The 21,990-nt window shown below is 36.1% G+C and overlaps 1 protein-coding gene across 3 annotated transcripts in view; it reads left to right on the top strand.

Annotated features, from left to right (window-relative positions):
• SCAF8 (SR-related CTD associated factor 8) overlaps positions 1-21,990 on the top strand; it is a 347,831-nt gene that overhangs the window by 14,107 nt on the left and 311,734 nt on the right. For all 3 annotated transcript variants that reach the window (XM_046004859.1, XM_046004858.1, XM_046004856.1), the window contains exon 3: positions 18,599-18,682. In XM_046004859.1, coding sequence (XP_045860815.1) covers positions 18,599-18,682 — 84 coding nt within the window. The remainder of the gene's footprint in view (positions 1-18,598; positions 18,683-21,990) is intronic.

The following is a 21,990-nucleotide window of genomic DNA, read 5'->3' as shown; positions in this document are numbered from 1 at the left end:
AATACAGTAGTGATTTTGTACATCTTGAGGCTTTAGTGTCTGTGGAACATCAAGGTGGGAAATACCCAACTGGATATATAGGCACCTAAGGAGAATAGATAAAAGATGAAGATTTAGGATAGGATATAGTTGTCTAGGGAGATGATATAGAGAAAGAAGAGAAGCAGGCTTAGGACAAAACCTTGTAGAATACTTATGTTCCTCATTTTGTGTGTATGTGGAAGGATAAAGCTTTGACGCTTTCTGTTTTGTGAATTTGAGGACATTTAAAAAACAGCTCTGCATGGAATATTCTTGATAAATTCTGCTTATACAATTACTGTTCTGTGCAATTAAAATTTAAGTTGTAAATGGAATGATCTATGGATAAAATTAAAGATTTAAATGTTGTTTGAGATTTTAGAATTTAACGTTAAGCCTACACATATGTTTCAACATTTTATTGGCTCCTCCTAGTCACGTAATTTTTTACCATAATTTTGCCTATAATAAACAACTTATTGTGAACATGGAATTGTGAATGTAAAGACTATATCATTTAGAATTAGAAACTCTATTTGAGAAATTTCAGCTAATGTGATATACGGGGATTTGTTATAGAGAGGACTTAGAAATGAATTGTTGTTCCTTATTTTCATTTTGGCCATTTCATTATTAATAATACTTCTGAAGTTAAAAGTATGTAAAATTCATATTTAATTTTAATGTTTTACAGAAGACATAGGGAAGAACTGAAATTAAAAGAAGTTGGATTGTTTGGATCCCAGGGAAAATTTAAACCGAAGAGTTATTTTTATATATATGTATGTTTGTTTATAGATTTTGTTTTCTTGGTTGGAGAATCATTTCTTTTCTCTTCAGAATAAGAGTGTTACAGTCATGTTATACATTTGTAGCTATAGGCATAACTAAAGTGTATGGTTCTGTGATTGGGTTTCTTGTTAGCTTTCATGCTTAAACTCGATTTCCAGAAATTACAAATTTTAGACCTATAAGACCTGTGTAGTATATCATTTAACAGACTGATTTTTATGGATGAGGAATTAAGACTGAGAGGTGATGAAACTTGGTTAGTATCAAAGTCACATAGCAACCAGCCTGGGTGGCTCAGTGGGTTGAGACGCTCGCTGCCTTCGGCTCAGGTCATGATCTCAGGGTCCTGGGATCCGCGTCCGGCTCTCAGCGCAGCAGGGAGCCTGCTTCCCTCTCTCTCTCTCTGCCTGCCTCTCTGTGTACTTGTGATCTCTCTCTGTCAAATAAATAAATAAAATCTAAAAAAGAAAAGAAAATTCTGCCCTTTGTGTCTCAGTTTAATGTTGTTTTTATGTTTTCAGTGAGATTTTGGTAGTATGTGTGTTGGAGGTAGAGGGGGAATGGAAATAGGTGATTCTTAGTTGATTATTATCATTTCATGCTATACCTGGGTCAGGATAGGAGCAAGTTACTATATATACTCCTGTTCCCCTGCCCATAAAATAAGGTACCATGGGAAAATGTGCACCCCTTGGCAAAGAAGTATTGTACAGCAGCACCCCCCCCCCCCACCCCCGCACTTAGCTGGCAGTTTTCTAGCAATTCAGCCCTCCTCAGAAAAGTGAAAAAAGCCATTAAGTACAAAGTTCACATATCTTGCCCCTTCTTTGTGGGAGAGGAGTGCAGTTACTCTGCTAGCCTGTATCCTTAGCATGTTTCTAATTTTCACATTTTAGTAATAATGGCTGCTTTGTAACTACTTCCTTTTGATTGTCTCAGACTGCTCTTTACACGGCTTCTGGTTCATATATTTTAAAGCATGGCAGGGCTGCAAAATCAATATAGTTGCTGCTGAAGTAAGATGTGAGAGATTATAGGTGACAAGGAAATAGTTTTATCATTTGTAAAATGGGATTACACAAGGTAACCTTCAGGGTCTCTTAAATATTAACCTTAATGAACAAGTTTTCTAATTTTTTTTTTTTTAAGATTTTATTTGAGAGAGAGCAGGAGAAGAGGGAGGGCCAGGGAGAGGGAGAAGCAGATCCCCGCTGTTGGGGGATCCCAACATGGGCTCCATCCTAGGACCCCAAGATCATGACCTGAGTCCAAGGCAGACGCTTAACCAACTGAGCCACCCAAGAAAGGTCGTTTAAAAGAAAAAAAGCTGCGGCTGAGAACACTTAGTGTCATTGTGGATCCTCTCTATCCCCCTGGGAAAGTACATTCATATTATATACTTCAATAATGGATAAAAAGGAGATTTTGAATTATAAAGAAAGTACTAGATATATTCTCCGCTGGAGAATATTCCCTAAGTTGGAGAAATTGTTGAACAAAACTTTTGAATATATGGTAACAAAATACCATGATATATTTGATAGATTTTGGACCAGTATCATTATTGCTCCATGTAAGAATTTCAGTGTTTCACTGAATCTAGCAAGAAAATAAATTTTAAACAGTTATTAGGAGTATAATTTTACACTGAAATGTGTTAAGTATTTATTTTACATAGATATATATACTTATAATACTTTTTAAAAAATAGTTTATTTTACATATGCATACATAGGTGTGTATAGAAAATTCTGGAAGGCAGCCTCCCAGTCTAACAGTGGTCATTTCTTTTTTTTTTTAAGATTTTTTTTTTATTTATTCATCTGACAGACAGAGATCACAAGTAGGCAGAGAAGCAGGCAGAGAGAGAGGAGGAAGGAGACTCCCCGCTGAGCAGAGAGCCCGATGCGGGGGCTCCATCCCAGGACTCTGGGATCATGACCTGAGCGGAAGGCAGAGGCTTTAACCCACTGAGCCACCCAGGCGCCCCTAACAGTGGTCATTTCTTAAGAAAGCCATAGGTGGATAGTGTGCAGTGAATGAGAGCTTTCAGTATTTGGAATTTTTCACATTTATTACCTTTTTTTTTTAAATTTTTTGGGTCATTTCCTTCACACTGAAATAACTGTGTTTCTTAGCTTTGGGAGAAAGATGGAGCTGGTCTATTTTAATAGTATTTGAATTAAATATTTTTAGAGAAAGTGAGCTTCCTTGTTAAAGTTTGGGAGGCTCTTAAACCTCATTGAGGATTGCTTAAAATTAATTTTTTTTTAAAGATTTTATTAGAGAGAGAGAGAGAGAGAGAGCACAGGCAGACAGAGTGGCAGGCAGAGGCAGAGGGCAAAGCAGGTTCCATGCCGAGCAAGGAGCCCGATGTGGGACTCGATCCCAGGACACTAGGATCACGACCTGAGCCGAAGGCAGCCGCTCAACCAACTGAGCCATCCAGGCATCCCGCTTAAAATTAATTTTTAAAAGAATTTTTAGCTCTTATTTGGTCAGTGGATGTATAAGCTTGATAATGTTTTTTCTTTTGATTAAAGTCTTCTTCTTGGTTATTAGTTAGGTTGATGCTGTTAAAGGCTATGTTTCCACAATCATCTGCCATCTTACTCTGACTCAGTTGTATATATGGTTGCTAGCTGGTGGGCTTTTTTGATTTGTTTTTGGAAACAGTGGCTGGGTAGGTGGCAGAACTGGGTTTGAGACATGGTTCTGTAGTTTGAATTTAGTTAGTTCACTTGCCCTAAGTTTATACATCTATAAAATGAGTATAGTGAATTTTAATATTATTGGGCCATTCTGAAGACAAAAGTGATACAGCACTTACGATAGTACTTAATAATTGACAAAGAGATGAAAGTAATCCTTCTCCTTTATCATGTTACTCTTTTTCCCTTTTTTAAAAAAATCTGTTTGTTGCTCTTATTTCTGGAATGGTTTTACCCCAAAGTCTGGTAGGCTTTTGTTCTTTTTATTCTCTGATACTTAGTCTTCAGTATTTATTCTTTATCTCTTCAACTATCTCTTCAGGAATGATATGTATTTTTGGTTTTCTCTTCTGGGACTCAGTCTTCTAAGTTTTTAGGTACTTTGTGTCCATATGAAATTATATTGTCACCGGAATCTAACTTGTCTTTCTTCCACAAACTTCTTTTAGACTCTCCCCCCCCCCTCATTTTATATAAAAGGATATTTTAATTCTCGTCCTTAGAGACTATACAGACTATTTAGGATTTAGAAATGAGACCGTGCCAAATAATGGCCAAAGAAGAATCATCCACTCTATGTCTGGTCTTTGGTCTGGTCACCAGAAATATAATGTTATCAGCTATGATTCTTTTTTCTTTTCGCCTCACATTATTTTGTGTGTATTCACCGTAGTCTGCTTTCCCTTCACATAAATCCAGGACCCCTTTTTCACTTACTGGTGTGCCACATCTCTGAGGCCTGGTCGGAATACTAATATTCTGTATGTTGTTTTTCGACTGACATCACCCATTTGGTACATTTTCACTTTCATTCATTGCTAGAGAAAGTACTGTGACAGGGTTTTTCCCTTCCACCAGTCTCATGATGGGGGTCCTGACCCAGTAACACACGATTCAGAGATCTCTCAACAGCCAAGCTGCTAGCTATTTCAGACTCAGTCTTACAAAATGATGGAAACATGTAATCCAGGTTTTCGAAACTTGCTTTTTCTCCGGTCTAATCTTTGGTCTTTCTTGGATGCTGTAGCCCAAACCTAGACTTCCTCTTTATATCAACAGTAAAATCATACTCCCAAACCCTCAGACTTGAAAACTTAGAATTTTCCTGGGTCTTCTTTCATTTACATCTTTTCAGTCATGAAATCCAGTGAGGGTTTTTGGTTGTTGGTTTTTTTTTTTTTAATGTGTTTTGCATCCTTCCCTTCTCTTTTATTCTCAGTATTAAATAATAAAAATAAAGTATTGAGACTTTAGTCCAGGTCCTCATCACTTCCTTCTTGGTTTGTTATAGTTAGTTTTGACTTGGCTTTTATTTTACTATTCTCTGTTCTCTCAAGTTTATACAGTAGAACTAAGTCTTTTAGATTGCTAGTTTTTACTCAGTCTCTTCAAACAAGTGTTTTACTTGAACCACTTTATACTTTGAAAAACATTTTAGATTATCTTTTTCTTCAACTGCAGATTTCTTAGCTATGAACTTAAACCTTTTAATACAAGACTGTGTTAGAAATAAAGTTATTTGTGTTTAGAAGTAAATATAAAAGTGTGCTTGTCGTGTACATTGTGTCTGTACAACGTATGAAATGGGAACATTTACTATATACATGAAACTATGTATTACATATTCTCATCTATGGATCTTGGCTTGTGTGTGTGTGTTTGTGTGTATTTTTTGGTACTCAGTGATTCTCCAGTAGGAAAGCACAGCATTCTTTTGAGATTCTAATGTATTCCCATTAGGAAATAACCCTCTTCTCCAGGCCTCAGTGGATTAAGCCGCTGCCTTCGGCTCGGGTCATGATCTCAGGGTTCTGGGATCGAGTCCCGCATAGGGCTCTCTGCTCTGCAGGGAGCCTGCTTCCTCCTCTCTCTCTGCCTGCCTCTCTGCCTACTTGTGATCTCTCTCTCTGTCAAATAAATAAATAAAATCTTAAAAAAAAAAAATTGCTGGTTTTGTAAAGAGAGATTCATTGACGAGTGTGTTACGAGTGTAAGTAGTGTGGAAGTAGAATCACAGCTGTAACAGGAATGCTCTTTTTTCAGTCAGCCCATTTCACTTCTGTTTTCTTTATTAAACCTTTTCTCTGTTACCAACTGGATGTACATTTCATTTGTTTGAATGTAGCATTTTTTATTCTGGCACTAAATTGTGCCATGCGTTTTTGTTTTCATGAGGCAGAATCTTCAGGTTCTTATGGATCCCCCAGATTTTAAATACCATGTTAGTATATCATTCCTCTGTTAAATGCAAAGGAGAATATGAGAGAAGAGAAACAAATACACACCTCAAATTAGTGTCTCTGCAGAATTACCTGTGAGACCTTTGGGATCATTAGTGAATTGTCAAAGCTGACAATGGTAAATCTCAGAATGCTAAGAATCTACTATATTATAATAATGGTATGTCACTACCCTCCCCTTCTACCTCAGTAGATTGTTAAATATCTAGATGAAGTTCTTCATGATTTTTTGTTTGCTTTCTGAAGGGCTTAATACTGTGCATATCTACTGTAGGTAGTCAGTGAATGTTGGTTTGATTAGATTTAAATGATTGTTTAACTGTGACCTATTAATTGGTTGAATTTGGCTACTTTATCAAAGTTTGAATCAGCATTTATTCGAATACATAACGTGCAGGGAACTGTTTTGGGCATTGTGGACGATATAAATAAAAGGATACTGATATGGTACTTACTGAGGGTTCACAGTATGTGAGGACAGTGTTTTCCAAAGTGGGTGGGTGGATGGAGCAATGGATAGCTAGGTAGGTAGGTAGGTAGAGAAATAGACAGCATAGAAAACAAATTATGACATAATTTTACCTTGTGGTAAGACTGCTATGAAGTTGCAGGAGGATGTAGGTGTATATCAGTAGGGGCAGGATGTGATTTCAGATGTGGCAGTTCATTCCCTTTTCCCATTTTTCTGATTGCAACTGGGAAAAAAATCTCGAGTTTTATAACACTATGTCTTTTATATTTCTAGATATTTGCTAATTGTCTTTAAAAAAATGAACAAAGCAAAGATTGCCCTTTAGACTCAGCCTTTGACAAGAATTATCCAGAGAAAATTTAATCATGTTTTATTTTCCTTATAATTAATTTTAGTATTATCTTCTTAAGACTGTAGGCTACAGCAGTGTCTCAGAAAAACTTTGCAACCCACAGTAAGAAATATAATTTTTGTGGACGCCTGGGTGGGTCAGTTGGGTCAACTATCCACCTTCAGCTTGGGTGATGATCCCAGGGTCTTGGAATCAAGTTCCATATTGGACTCCTTGCTCAGTGGGGAGCCTGCTTCTCCCTCTGCTCTGCCTGCTCTGTCTGCCCTTCCCTCTGCTTGTGCGCGCTCTGTCTCTCTCTCTCTCTGACAAATAAAATCTTAAAAAAAAAGTCCTTTTAAAAAAAATGATTTGTGTCATGATCTAGTAGTTACCGATGTAAATATAACAGGAACAAAAGCTCCACTCAAGATTAGTCAGTATATGCTTCATTATTTTCTATTTTTTTCTATTTTAATTGGACTAGGATTGCCTTGAAAATTTTTCAGTTGACTAATTAGATTATGGTTTGAAAAAATATTGCATGAAATAGAGAAATGGGTAGAACTTTTTTTAATTATAAGAAAGTTATCTGTGCCTGATTACATTAAGTTGTTACAACAGATGTTTTTCTGAACATTTTTCTTGGTCTTTGCATTTAATTCTTATATTTATAAATCGTATTATTGTAAATATTTTATATTTGTCATGTAACATATTAGAGATTTCCATAGTTCTACATTAGTAATATATGTATCAGATTAAGTTTCTTTCTCTTAGTATACCTTACTAAATCTCTCTTCTTGGACTTTTTTTTAACTGTTGCATGAAATGTTGTAAAAATTCCATGATTATGGCTTTTTGCTTCTTAAAATATATAAAAGTCACTCATAATAATTTAATAGCTCTTGTCTTGAGTAACATGCTACCTTTTCCTTCCAGATACTGTATTTTTCAGTTCTAAAATTTCTAGTTGTTTTTTTTTGTAGTTTTCCTTTCTCTGATGAAAACTTCTATTTTTTGCATTTATTACAAGAATTTGTTCCTTTACCTTATTGAGGATCATTATGATTTCCTTAGAAGTTTGTGATAATTCCAATATCAGCATTATCTTGGGGCTGGCATCTGTTGATTCTCCTTTTACTTGAGCAGTGTGGGTAGATCTTCCTGGTTTGGGAGGGGGTGTGTGTGTGTGTGTGTGTGTGTGTGTGTGTGTGCGCGTGTGCGCGTGTGTTTTGGTATGTCAAGTAAGTTTAGCTTGTATATTGGAGTTTTTCAGTATTGTAGGATTTCATTAAAATCTTATTAAGAATGTTGATTTATTTAGCAGACATTCATCTTGGTTGGGTTCAGGATGCAAGTTCTGTCTTTCCTTTTTGTGTTGGTTCCAATGGCAGTTCACTTTTACAAGCGTTTGTTTTGCCGGTTTTTTTTTTTTTTTTTTTTTTAATTTCTTTTCAGCGTAACAGTATTCATTGTTGTTTTGCTGTTTTATATGTGCCCAGCACATGTGCCAATCAGGAACTAGTGGTTTACATAAATTTTAGTTCTCAAAGTCTCTTTGCTGGATTTCTTTGGGTCTGTTTCACGTGGGCACAATTCCAGAATGAGCCCAAGACTTAAGTTAGTTCTTACACAGAATTAGGAGATCCTCCTCTCAGCTCTCTGTGGGATTCCCATAATTTTTCTAGATCCCATGGCATCCTTTTCTCTGTTGTGGACAAAAAGTCAGGTTTCTCTCCATTTTTAACCTTTTAGAGTTGAAGTGGGGAAAAAATGGGGAATCCTCACCATACTTTTTGGATAGCAGGGACCTCTTTTCCTAGTTCCTCTGTCTGGAAATTGCTGTTTTGGGGGGCTTTTTAGGTGCTGGCAGTGGTTTGCCCTCCAACCCTAAGCAGGGCGTGGGAGAAATGGGAGAGGAGGAAGAAAAGGAGATTCTTCCTGGTGCCTACCACAGTAGCATGGAGGAGTCCTTTTACTTAGTCTTCTGGCTAGACAAAAGGGGTTTGTTTCCTCTAGTGTTTTTGCTTCTAGCACTGGCTGCAGAGTTTGATTCTGCATTCTCTGAAATCAAAACCTATCATAGAAGAGCACAAAACACTATGAAATTTACCTCAGTACCTGCACACAGTACTCCTCACCCCCCCATCACTGCTTAGTTACTCTACTTGTTTCCTGTTGGCTTCTGTTTTTCTTTTCACAGTCTGCAGCTTTTTTTGTAGTCTGGTGCTTTTAGTTGTAATCAGTGCGGGGAGAGAGGCTGTAGTTGGCTTACTCCATCTTGGCTCACTGTAACTCCTATATACTGTTTTAAGAGTACTTTTTTATCCACTTTATTCCAAGAATTTGGAAGGGATACATAAATTTTTGTATTGAATTAAAGACCATGTAAATAAGTTTTTGTAGCCTAAATTTAATTCTTGAGGGAGAGCTGATGGTAGTTTTTCTTTGTTACTAACAGTTTTAAAGTTTCTTTTGTTACTAACAGTAAGTTAGATTCTAAAGTAAATGGGTTCCTTTTTATAAGTTTAACCAAAACTGCAATATTAAGCTTAGACACTTGTCACAGTTGAGAAATAGAATGTTTTGCTTAGTAATATAAAAGACTATTTATGTGAAAATACTTTAGCCCATAGGAGTGAATAGTAAAAAAAAAAAAAACAAAACCATGTAAATATTTATATTTGTCATAACAATTTTGTTAGCACTTTTATATATCAAATTCTGGCTTTCTTTTCTTTCTTTTTAAACTAGAGGATCCTACCCCATCCCGCCTGACCCACCAAAAGTTTAGTGTATAGGTTTGATCTTACTAGACAGGTGATTATTACTTAGATTTATAATTAAGGAAATGGGCATCATTTTTCCTGGTAATATCTTATACTTTTTTTTTTTTTTTTAAGATTTTGTTTATTTGAGAGAGAGAGAGCGGGCATGCACAATTGGGGTAGGGGAAGAGGGAGAAGCAGACTCCTCGTTGAGCAGCGAGCCCAAAGTGGGGCTGGATCCCAGGACCCTGCGATCATGACCTGAGCTGAAGGCAAACACTTTCCTGACTAAGCCACGCAGGTGGCCAACTTTTTTTTTAAAAGGGTTTGGGATTTGAGATCTTGAGAAAGATGCCAGTTTTGCGTTAACCTTCACCAAATAATATGTACTTTCATTGTACTTAACTATACTCTGCAAACTGTTTATTAGAATATTCCCTATCTGCAAAAGCACACAGTTCCATGAAGGCAGAGTTGTTTGCCTCTTCTATTAGATCCATGGTGCCTGGTACTAATGAGTATATTTGGAATGAGTGATGAATTATTAGATTATAGATAATTTACATTTTGTGTCATTTTTGGCTTTTTTTGGGTGCTTTTTTAGTGTTTTCCAATTTTTCTGTACTAAACTGTAACACAGGAAAAGTTTTTAAGGATATTTTAAAAAGGTTTTAAGGATATTTTAAAAAGTTTAAAAAAAACTTAATTTTGCTCACTGATTTTTAGGTGTTACAGCATTTCAGATTTTATGTGCTTTAGTGTTCCCAGTTACATATGGTTTATTTCAAAGATGCATTTGAAACTTTGTTTTCAAGTTTTTATACTCTCACATTATTTAGTGTAAAGTCAGGAGCTGTGCCTTCTTTAAGAGTGTGATCTGGGAGTCCTGGCAGAATATCGGTAACATATCTTTTTGGCTTTTGCTTTTTAAAAAATTCCGTGTGTTCGAGAATACGGCTACTTCAGTAGAAGTAACCCACACTTATATATTTATTAATTCAAACATTTTTTAACAAAAAAATTTACTTTAATATAAAGTCACTGTTGGTCATATTATTCTTTTAGAACATGCTTTTTCTTAATGTTGCTTTTAGTGTTGAATCTGCTACTGTTAACTCTGTTACTGTTCTCTGGTCACATTCTGTCAAGTGTATCTGATTTTATGTTACAGTATTTAATATTGTGTATTGTATCCCAACCCCAAAATATCAGGAAAGGTCTTGCTATACAGAAAAGGAGAACTTGTATATTAGAGAGTGACAAATTTTAGATAAGGGAATACTTAGGTTTTGAGTTGTTGAAGTAAAATTTGTAATAAAGTATATTGGTTTTTGGGAATTAGAGTTGGAGAATAATCTCTTTAAAATGACTATCAGTGAAACAATTATCTTATTTACTTTTTATTCCTATATGCAAAATACTGACTTTCTTTTTTTAAGTTATTTAGGAAAAATAGAAATTTAGAAAAATTTTAATTTTGACTTTGAATTATAAAAATAATTTTCAAAAAATATTTGCAAAAATTAAATCTATACAATCATTTACAGCTTTTCCTATTGTATTAGTTTTCTGTTGCTTTGCATCACATTGCCACAAACTTAGCTTATGATTTAAAGCACCACAGATTTATTTTATAAATTCCATGGGTCACAACCTAAGCACTAGTTGGCTTCCTTTGCAGATGGGCTCACCAGGCGGAAATCAAGGTGTCAGCCATGCTGTGTGCTCTTATTTGAGACATGAATTTCTCTTCTGTAGGTTGTTGACTGAATACAGTTCCTTGCTATTACAGGGCTGAGGGCCCTGTTTAGTTTGCTGGCTATGGTCCGGGGGTTGCTCTCAGTTCCTACAACCACTTCAGGTCTTAGTAGTCCTGTGGCAATGAGAGAGACCTAGCTCTTTGGTGTCTCTTCTGATAAGGACACTAATCCTGTTGAGTCAGAACTGCATTCTTACAATCTCATTTAACTTTAATTACCTGCATGAAGTCTCTATTTCCAAAGATAGTCGCATTAGGGATTGGGGATTTAGTGTATGAATTTTGGAAGGAGTTACTGTGGAGGACCATTGTGGCAAGTAGAGCAACATTGTATTGGAATACAGTTACTGTATTTTTCAGAGTAACCTATGCATGCAATTTTTTTTAAGTGCAAAAGAGATTTTATTGGAAGTTCTTCCTTCTCACACCATGCTGGATTCCCCCAAAGAAGAAAATGTTAAGTTCTTAACACTTCAGTTCTGATGATGATATTAATTTCATATATCTAAGCAGTATTTTTGTAACACTGTTTCTTGAATTGTCTGTTTTAGATATTTATTGACTTTTTGCAAGAATTGATGAGACGTTAGTTCACTTGTGCTGCCCTTGCTGTCTTTAATACCTTAATTTTGAGTGGTGGGACTCTGGAATTAGATAGGCCAAATTATTTTCCTCTGGCTGTATCTTCTGTGTTTACTGTGGCTTGTGATTTCCTCTTTGTGACATCATTTACTAATCCTCTTAATCATATTTGGTTTTTTTTTAATTTGTGACATCTTGTCTGCTGATTTACTCCCTTCCCTATTCTGCTTAGATTTTGAGTTCTTTTTACCTTTTTAAAATTTTATTCCTTTATTCTTCCAGTAGGAGGAAGAGAAGAAAAATGTCTGTAGTCAGCATGCTATCTTAAATTGAAGGTATCAAGATGGTGTTTGTTCCAGTATCTTTTTTAATTTCTGATTTTTGAGATTTGAGGGATCCTAACTAGTCCGTTTGTTCTTTCTTCCTTTCTTATTTTTTATTTTTATTTTTTTTTTAATTTATTAGAGCACAAGCAGAGGGAGAGGAAGAAGGGAGCCCAACATGGGGCTGGATCCCAGGATGCTGAGATTATGACCTGAGCTAAATAAAGGCTTAACTGACTGAGCCCCCCCATGTGTCCCCTAACTAGCACTTTAAAGGCAGTAGAGGACTGTTGTTAGGAAAGATAGATTGGGTTGATGGCTGTTTTAGTTATCTTAGGTTCATATACTGGGTTATTTCCATTGATCATAGAACCACAAACTTGAAGGCTAACATTAATCTGTAAATGAGCAAGATTTTACCAACATTTGGATGTTCTTTGGGGGAATGTCAGATAATGAGTTTTTCATTGGGCTCTTCCAAGGTAATGATAGAATTCATATAATAACTGTGCTCAAATTGGGAAAGGCATTAACATTTTTGATGGAGAAAGAAATCACAAGTAGGCAGAGAGGCAGGAAGAGAGGGGGGAAGCTGAGCAGGGAGCCGGATGCGGGGGTGGGGGGGGCTCAATTCCAGGACCCTGGGATCATGACCTGCGCCCCACATTAACATTTTTGAAGTGAGTTTGCTTAAAATAAGAGCATGAAGCACAACATTTTGTTAAGTTTTGGGTAATGAGTCACAGTGTGTGGAAGAGGGCAGATGAGGGAGGTCATGAATATGTTTCTCTAAATGCAAAAAAGAAGTGTACATTTCTAGGACTGAGAAATACTTCCCAAATTCAAGGTTGACTTGCTTTTGTAAGTAAGTTCTGTTGGAACATACCCTGCCCATTCATGTGTGAATTGATCCTTGGTCCTTGATTACTTTCTTGCTGCAGGAGTAGAGCTAAGTAGTGTGATAGAGACCATGTGGCTTCTAGTATATGTGCTGCCGAAGCGAGCACAGAGACCATGTGGCTTCTAGAGCTTAAAGTACTTGGCTGTGTTGACTGGTCCTTGGCCCAGTCAATAGCAGAATTTTATCAAAAATGAGTTTTTTGTTGGAATAGTCAGCAGGAACTAAGATATTTCAGTTTAGATTAAAAAAAAAATCCTCAAACCTTGATTAAAGTCTCTAGAAAATGATTCATTAGAAGTTGTTTTCAGATGTCAAAAGAATGCAAGTTCCTGAGGGGAGCTGAAACATAAAGGAGTTTGACTGAAAGCCAGGCTATTGTTCAGTGGCTTTGTTTTATATTGGTAAGTCTTGAGTAGCCATAGGAAGGGGCAGGTCAAGACTGGGACTTCATTTCAATCACTGAGGTCAGAGGGACCTGGAGAGTTTGTATAAATAAAGCGTTGTCAGATGAGAGTAGATAACATTAGAACAGAGCATTTGAGGGGAAGAAGCTTAGATTTGGGAAGAGGAGTTCAGACCTAGCAGTTTTCAGTAGATCTAGAAAAGTGAAAACTATCTTAAGTGAGGGAATAATTTGATGGAACAGACTGACAGGAATCAGCAGCCATTTAAACTTTAGAAAACGAGGTAGGAGGGAGCCAGGCCCAAGAAATGGATTGGTGGGATCAAAACCTATATATGAGGGGTGCCTGGGTGGCTCAGTCAGGTAAACACCTGTCTCTTGACTTTGGCTCAGGTCATGACCTCAGGGTCATGGGATCAAGCTCCATGATGACTCCCTGCTCAGCGATTCCAAATTCAGTGGGGAGTCTGCTTGAGATTCTCTCTCCTTTGCCCCTCCCTGCACACGCCTGCGCACTCTGTCAAATTAATAATCTTTAAAAAAAAAAAAGCCTAAACATGAGAAAACTTGGTATCTAGAGAGCCCAAATTTAGAGTGCATGCAGCCCTGATCTTCTGACCCAAGTATAGAGATGGGAATCATTAGGGAAATGGAAAAGGAGGTCACAGGATAAATTTTGATTCTTCTCCAACATTTTCCAGTGTAAAACCAGATCAGATTTTGAGAATACTGGGAGAATTACGTTCCCAATTTTTGGTGAGGAGTTGATACATCTAATTAGAATGAGGGTCGGAACGAAACTTGGCACTTCCTAATGGCAGTGTTGTAGCAGAATTGTTATCAGCTGGGTAAGACAGGTGTATTACTGTATATCAGACACTGTCTTATCCTATAGATCTAAAGATTAAATATTCTCTCCTGATATACATTGGATTACTTATAGAAGTTCTTAAAAAGCTTTGAATGGTCTGATATTTCAGCACTGTTTTCTTTTTCTAAAATCTTGACTGTTATAGTGATATCATACCCGTCTCAACAAATGGTCTTTGAGGGAGGTCCTAAAGGACAGAGTTTGATGTTGAGGGTTGACAACAGGGGAAAGTATAAGAACACTTAAATTTAGAGATAAAATTGAATGGGAGAAAAAAGGGGTACCTGGATTAAGAGTCTGACTGTGATTTCGGCTGGAGTCATGATTTCAGGGTTGTGTGGGGCCTGCTTGGGATTTTCCCTCTCCCTCACAGCCCGCTGCCTCCCCTGCCCAAAGAAAGAGAAATAGAAGCTAGATGATGATAAGCTGTCTCTGCAGTCAGGTGCTGGGTTCACATTAGTTCGTTAAATGTATAAATTTATATTCCACCTACTTCAAAGAGAACCTTGTATCAAAGTTAGACACTGGTGAAAATATATTTTATATTTGGATACAGTAAAACTAATAGTTAAATACAGCAGAGAAGTAGATGTCAACAGACATTTGAGATTTATGTTCTGACAAGTAAAATAAACTTGAGCAAGCTCACGTGGAAGCCAAAGTACTAGATGGGAGAAACATATTAAATCATCTTTTCTTGATTAAAAAAGTAAGCACATGGAAACTGGCTGAGTCATTCTTCTGTTCTGCACTCAAGGAGAATATACTTCGGGAATTATTGCATAAGAGGTTTTTTTTTTTTTTTTTTGTTAAAGATAATTATTTCTTTAACAGATGGGTAAAACACAATGTTTCTAGAGCAAGTCCTTCATCAGTCTTTGTAAGCTGAGGACTTAGTTAAGGCATTCATTGAAGAGTTAGATGAAATGATCTGTGCCTATTTTCTGATGATCAGATTTAATAAAGAAATGAGATTTTAGAGAATCTAGAGTAATGGTTAGTTGGAAGCATATAAAGTGAGCCTTGGGAAGAGTATTTAGCTACTTGGTAGCTAAATACTTAATTTACCTTAAATTTCTGCAGTATGTGCATTTAAAAATTCGGGGTATCTCAGGTAAAAGCTGACTTTTCAGACTGTTGAAAATGTTTAATGAATCTTAATTGTATTTCCCCTACCTCATCCCCTACCCCCATCACATACACACATACAATAAACAGAGCTTTGGTCTGCTAGACTGTGAACTAATGCTTGACCGAAACTAAAAGGCTTTACTATACAAAAAAAAGGCTTTTACTATACAAAAAAAAGGCTTTTACTATACAAAATGAAAGTATATGTAGTCACCTGTGGGAAAAAGATGATGTATCCTCATTGCCCTAATAATATAAATTATTATAGAATGGACTTGCAAGTTGCTGAGTGAATAAGTGCTTGATGGATCCTTTAATGTTATTCATTTAAATGGAGAACGCCTACCGAGTAGGATTTTAATTTTAATAATGGCTAACCCTGTTGAACAACTTTAATGTGTTCTAAAAGCTTTATTTTTATGTGATGTTTCTGTGAAATGAGTCTGTTCTGTGAATGAGAAAGCTAAGATTCAGAGGTTTAGCAGCTTGTGATAAGATGATGTAGTTGAACTCATACCCGTGTCTTCTGTGCAGAGCTTGTGCAGTGCTTTGTCTTCTCTGGGTTCATTTTAACTTATTCCTAACAAATACCTGTTTTCTCCCAGATACTGAAGATACAGTTTGGAGAAAAGGGAAAAAAATCTAAACAAAAAAGACATGGTGTCTATCCTTAGAGCTTAATCTCTTGTAGGAGAGAGCAGGAGCGGATTTCACATGGGCAGCAGCCAAGGCCTAGTGAGAAATTTTGAGAAATTGATCATTATTTTATACATACAGCTTGTTGTAAGCACTATAGAATGTGTTGATGTTATTTTGTACCTGGTGAGTGGACTGGCATACAGGTAGTAATTGAAGCCACAAGTGTATTAAAATTTCCTGTGACTTTAGCAGACGTAGCTTCTTAAATGATCTGATGGCATCTTGACCTAATGGTTGGCAGTATCAACAGGTGGGCACTTCTTTGGGAACTTAAAGGAAAGGACATTTGTACTTCTTCCACAAATGATTTCAGCTTGAACAGCTCTTGTAGCATTAGCATCTTAACTGTATTAAAGGAACTTATATCCTTTGACCTTTGATGATACTGTCACTCTTTGTGACAGTCGGTTTAAAAATCAAGTATTAGTTAAATGATCAGACAAGTAAATGTCAAAGTACTATGATGAGAGCTTCAAAGGTCAATGACAGTACAGTGATCTGGCTGGGAAGGTAGGGAAGGTTTCCTCATTAAGTGTTGCTCCAACTGAGATGAATGAGTACACATTAACTAGTGAGGAGACCCTGGTGAAGAGCATTCCAAGTAGAGGGAACAAGCCCATTTTCAATCCTCGGTGGCAGGAAACTGAAAAAAGATCATTGTGCCTGGAGCAAAGGGCTCAGCAGGGAAGCATAGAGTACGACGAGCTGGAAAGGTGGAGAGGAGTTTCCATACGTGTTTATCCAAAGCATGGGAAGTGAATTGACCTTTTTAAGGGGATATTAGTCACTTGATTAGATTAGTTTTTGAAAAGATAGACATGCACATCCATTTGGATTGTCCTCTGGGTGAGAGATGAAAGTGTTTGGGGCTTTGGTTGTGGTGGTGGTTAAAGGAGAAAGAGGAGAAAATATGGGGAAAACTGGATAGAATCAGTAGAATTCATTGATAGGTTATAAGGGGTGCCAGAGCAAAAGTTATAGAGGGAGGACTCCCTAAGTTGCTAGTTGACTAACCAACGCATTCTGCTTTAGTTACTTTTAAGTCTGTTCAGGTGTTTTGCAGTGTTGTAATGGCCAAAGCTTAGTTTCCAGACTTGAAGTTAATATCTTACAGCATTATAGGTAAAACTTGTCATCTCTGAGTACAGTGCATGTTTTAATTAGTATTCATTTAAGCTTTATTTGTTCATTGCCTGATTCTCCCCCCTTAACTGTTTTCTCTTTAAGCAGTTTTATTATCCTTTACTTATATGAGAAATTTCAAAACAAAATTATTTTTTGGTGGAGATTACTGTTAAACCTGAATCCCTTCATTTCTAAAAAGTTTTGAGATATAATTCATATACCATACAATTAACCAATTTGAAGTGTATAATTCAGTGGTGTTTACTTGTCTGATTTTAGAATATTTTTATCACCCCCCCCAAAAGAAATGTACTCATAAGTAGTTATTCATCGTTTCTTCCCAATTCCCCCAGTTGTAGGCAGTCACAAATAGATTTGCCTTTTTTGAACATATCATATAAATGGAATCTTATAATATCTGGTCCTTTTTAATATGGCTTTTAAAACTCAGCATAATGGTTTCAAGGTTCATCTGTTTTGTAGCATGTATCAGTACTTCATTCCTTTTTATGGCTAATATTTTGAATGATTATAACACATTTTGTTTAACCATTCATTTTTTTTTTTTTAAAGATTTTATTTATGGGGCGCCTGGGTGGCTCAGTGGTTTAAGCCTCTGCCTTCGACTCAGGTCATGATTCCAGGGTCCTGGGATCGAGTCCCATATCAGGCTCTTTGCTTGGCGTGGAGCCTGCTTCCTCCTCTCTCTCTCTCTCTCTGCTTGCCTCTCTGCCTACTTGTGACCTCTCTCTGTCAAATAAATAAATAAAATCTTTAAAAAAAAAAAGATTTTATTTATTTGACAGAGATCACAAGTAGGCAGAGAGAGAGAGAGAGAGAGAGGAGGAAGCAGGCTCCCTGCCCAGCAGAGAGCCCGATGCGGGGCTCAATCCCAGGACTCTGGGATCGTGACCTGAGCGGAAGGCAGAGGCTTTAACCCACTGAGCCACCCAGGCACCCCTTATCCATTCATTTGATGAACATTTGGGTGGTTTCCACTTCTTAAAGGACTTTTATAAATAATGTTGCAGTGACCATTTGTGTACAGGTTTTAATGTGAATATGTATTTTCAGTTCATCTAAGTATATACCTGGGAGTGGAATTGCTGGGTCATATTACATATTATTGTGTTTCACTTTTTGAGGAATTGCCAAGCCATTTTCCTAAGTTGCTGTACCATTTTGTATTCCCACTAGCAATATATAAGGGTTTCCAGTTTCTCCACATTCTTGTTCACACTTGTTACTATCTATCTTCTTGATTATAAACAACTAAGTGTGAAATTGTAACTCGTTGTGGTTTTGATTTGCATTTCCCTGAGGGCTAATGATGTTGAACTTGATTTTTAAAAGAAAGCAGCACTTTGATTTTATTGAGAATATAAAAATGGAAATGTTTGGTAATTTCATGCACTTGCTTAGAGACCATTAGTTTTGCTGTATTTAAAATTTGTTCTTCTTTTTATCAGTTGTATTCCCTGAACGACTACAAACCTCCCATTTCTAAAGCGAAAATGACCCAAATTACTAAGGCAGCCATCAAAGCTATTAAGGTGAGTAATACATTTTACACTTGTTTTCAGAAGAAAATACTATATTAATATTTTAGAAGAAGGATGATTATTACAGGCTATACAGTTGACCATTGAACATTCCAGATTTGGTCTGCATGGGTCCACTTACACATGAATTTTTTTGGATAAATTCAGTGCATTACTGTGAATATATTTTTTCTTCCTTATGATTTTCTTAATGTATTATTGTCTCTAGCTTACTTTGTTGTAGGAATGCAGTATTTAATACAAATAACATAGAAAATATGTGTTAATTAACTTATCAGTATGGCTTCCAGTCAATAGTGGCTGATTTTTGGGGGATTGTCAGAAGTTAAATGTGGATTTTCAACTGTGCAGGGAATTGGTTGTTTAAGGGTAAACTGTGTATTCTCTTCCTCTTTGCAAAGTTAATACATATTTATGGGGAAAAACAAAAATGAAAATTAATTATCACCTGTGAACTCTCTCATCTAGAGATAAACATTTTTTTTTCTTTTTAAAGATTTTATTTATTTATTTGACAGAGAGAGAGGTCACAAGTAGGCAGAGAGGCAGGCAGAGAGGAGGAAGCAGGCTCCCGGCGGAGCAGAGAGCCTGATGCGGGGCTCGATCCCAGGACCCTGAGATCATGACCTGAGCCGAAGGCAGCGGCTTAATCCACTGAGCCACCCAGGCGCCCCGAGATAAACATTTTTTTAAAATTTTTTATTTATTTCTTATTTTTTTTATAAACATATAATGTATTTTTATCCCCAAGGGTACAGGTCTGTGAATTGCCAGGTTTACACACTTCACAGCACTCTAAACATTTAACACTTTTGGTAAATATACTTCCATAAGCTTTGAAGCTATCATTTTTCTTTACTTAGGCAAGGTTTTAGATAGAGCCACGTTGTAGAGAATGTGTTGTCACACTGACTTTACAGAATCTTGGTAAATGTTTCTAAATAAAAATTAATAGTTTTTTTCCTTATTGATTCTATGATAGATTTAAAAATGAGCCATTATGAAAAACAATTGAATCTCATTGTATATAGGACATTGAAGCTGTGGGTAGAGGCCATAGGTCTTTAGCCATTGCTTTGATACAGAGGTTTTGAACTAATCTATGTTGACTCTGATCCTTCCGAAAATCTCAGAGAAAGCTTGGACTTTTCTGTAGAGAAATACACATGCACAGTTTTGCCTAAAATTTCTTGACTTTAAGGATCTTTTTTGAAGTTCAACCATAGATACCTCTTTCTAAGTGGTCCTTGTCTCTAAAGCTAAGGCTCCCTGCTTTAGTAGGGCTGTTGGAATCAAGAATGAATGAGTGCTTATATTAAATAGATTTTAACCTGTGGATATTTGGTAATATGTTTCCCTACTGTAAATAAGAGCATCAGCCATAACCAGAAGCACCAATTATTTAAATAAATGGTCCTTAAATAATAACATTATCTATTAGATTTAACAAATTCTTACTCACGGAAAGAATTGCCACTAGGAGAAAATTCCGATAGTTGATTTTTCAGTGTTGTAGTGGCCAAAGCTTATTTGTCAGACATGTAGTTAATTTCTTACAGCATTATAGTTAAAATTCCTGTATTTATCAGAAAATCAAAGAGGTGGTAAGTGAAAAGTACAGTGACCAGTAAGCATTCAAGCAAGAGAATTCTTTAAAAAAGTGAATTTCGGGTGTCTGATAGGCTTAGTATAGAATGTTTATTTAGTCTTTTGTGCTTTCTTTATCCTATTTTACATTGTGATCTGATTTTTATTGATCGTGATTCTGAGAGTGTGCAAACATGTGTATTACCATTTTTAGTCTGTGAAAATAATTGATGCATTTTATATAACTTGAGAATATTTCTAAGAATTTTTTTTTTATTATAGTTGATACACGGTGTTCTAGATTTAAGTGTACAATATTAGTGATTCAGCGTCTCTATTCGTTATGCTGTGCACACCGCGAGGGTAGCTGTCATCTGTCACCATACGTTGCTATTACAGTATCATTGATTATATTCCCAGTGCTGTACCTTTTGTTCCCATGACTATTCATTTCATAAGTGGAAGCCTGTAACTCCTCCCCTTAACCTATTTTCCCCATCTCTCCACTGCCCCCTTTCCCTCTGAGCAGAATATTTTCTAATTAAAATGCTCTGTAAAGTTAGCAGCAACATTACTCCTATTTTTCAGATGTGGGAAGGGTCTAAGAGAAAATAAGTAATTTGCAGTTGTCAGAATAAATACAGCTAAATTTGAATCCAAGCTTCAATCAAGAGCCTGAACATTATGATATACTGTACTATTTTGATTTGTTACTGCTTTACATTTTTTAATTTTGAAAATTTAGACGTGTTGCAAAATATTACAATAACAACACATAGTCTTCCTCAGGTTTGCCAGTTAACATTTTGCTACAATTTGGTTTATTTCTACAAACACACACACACACACACACACACACACACACACTTTTTGTCTGAATCATTTGATAGTTTCAGATTTCATTCATAATAGCTCTTAATCCCTAGATACTTGAATTTGAATCTCTTAAGAACAAAGACATTTCCTAAGTAACTATATTGTACACTGACCACATGCAAGAAATTTCAGGATCCAGTAGGATCATATAATACATTTATTTGTCTTGTCACGCAGCCATACTCAGCCTTTGTTTTGTTTCTCATACCATTGATATTTTTGAAGAGTTCATACCAATTGTTTTTGCAGTATTGTGTTATTTTAAACTTCATTTAGCACATGTGTAAATTGAGATTTGAGCTGCTTTTTAAAATCAGTTTTAAGTGATACTGTTTTATATTGAGGTAAGTCACTAATTTTTTTTATCAGTGATTAGAGACATGCTTATTTTAATGGGTGCTTGTTAACAGTGCACACTGTCAGCAAAATCTCACAAAATAGCTGTTGGGGAAGAAGGCCTATGTGAATTGGTAAACTTTGAATTAAAGTTTAGTAAGCAGTTTTACTCAGAATTACGTATAGTAAAGTAGCTAGAAGCAAAGAGCACTGTCAAAATGTTTTCCAGAAGAATTTATTATTTAGTACAATCACTCAAGGTGTAATTAATATTTTGTATGTTGCTTTCAAATGTTTAAGGTAATGCTTACTTTTAAGTAGTTGTTGTGGCTTTTTTATTTAAGTGACTTACACTGTTGAGTAAACTGTTCTTTTATAGTATGAAAATTATACCCAAGCTTAAACTTGTACATTTTGACTTGATGACTATGAGTAATGAGATTTTCCTTTCTTTTTGATTTTTGGATTTCTTGATGCAGTTCAAAGAATGTTCATGTGTC

The sequence above is a fragment of the Meles meles genome, chromosome 5, assembly GCF_922984935.1.
Source record: "Meles meles chromosome 5, mMelMel3.1 paternal haplotype, whole genome shotgun sequence".
NCBI lineage: Eukaryota > Metazoa > Chordata > Mammalia > Carnivora > Mustelidae > Meles > Meles meles.
The sequence above is the reverse complement of the archived record's forward strand: the minus strand, read 5'-3'. Positions and strand labels throughout refer to the sequence as shown.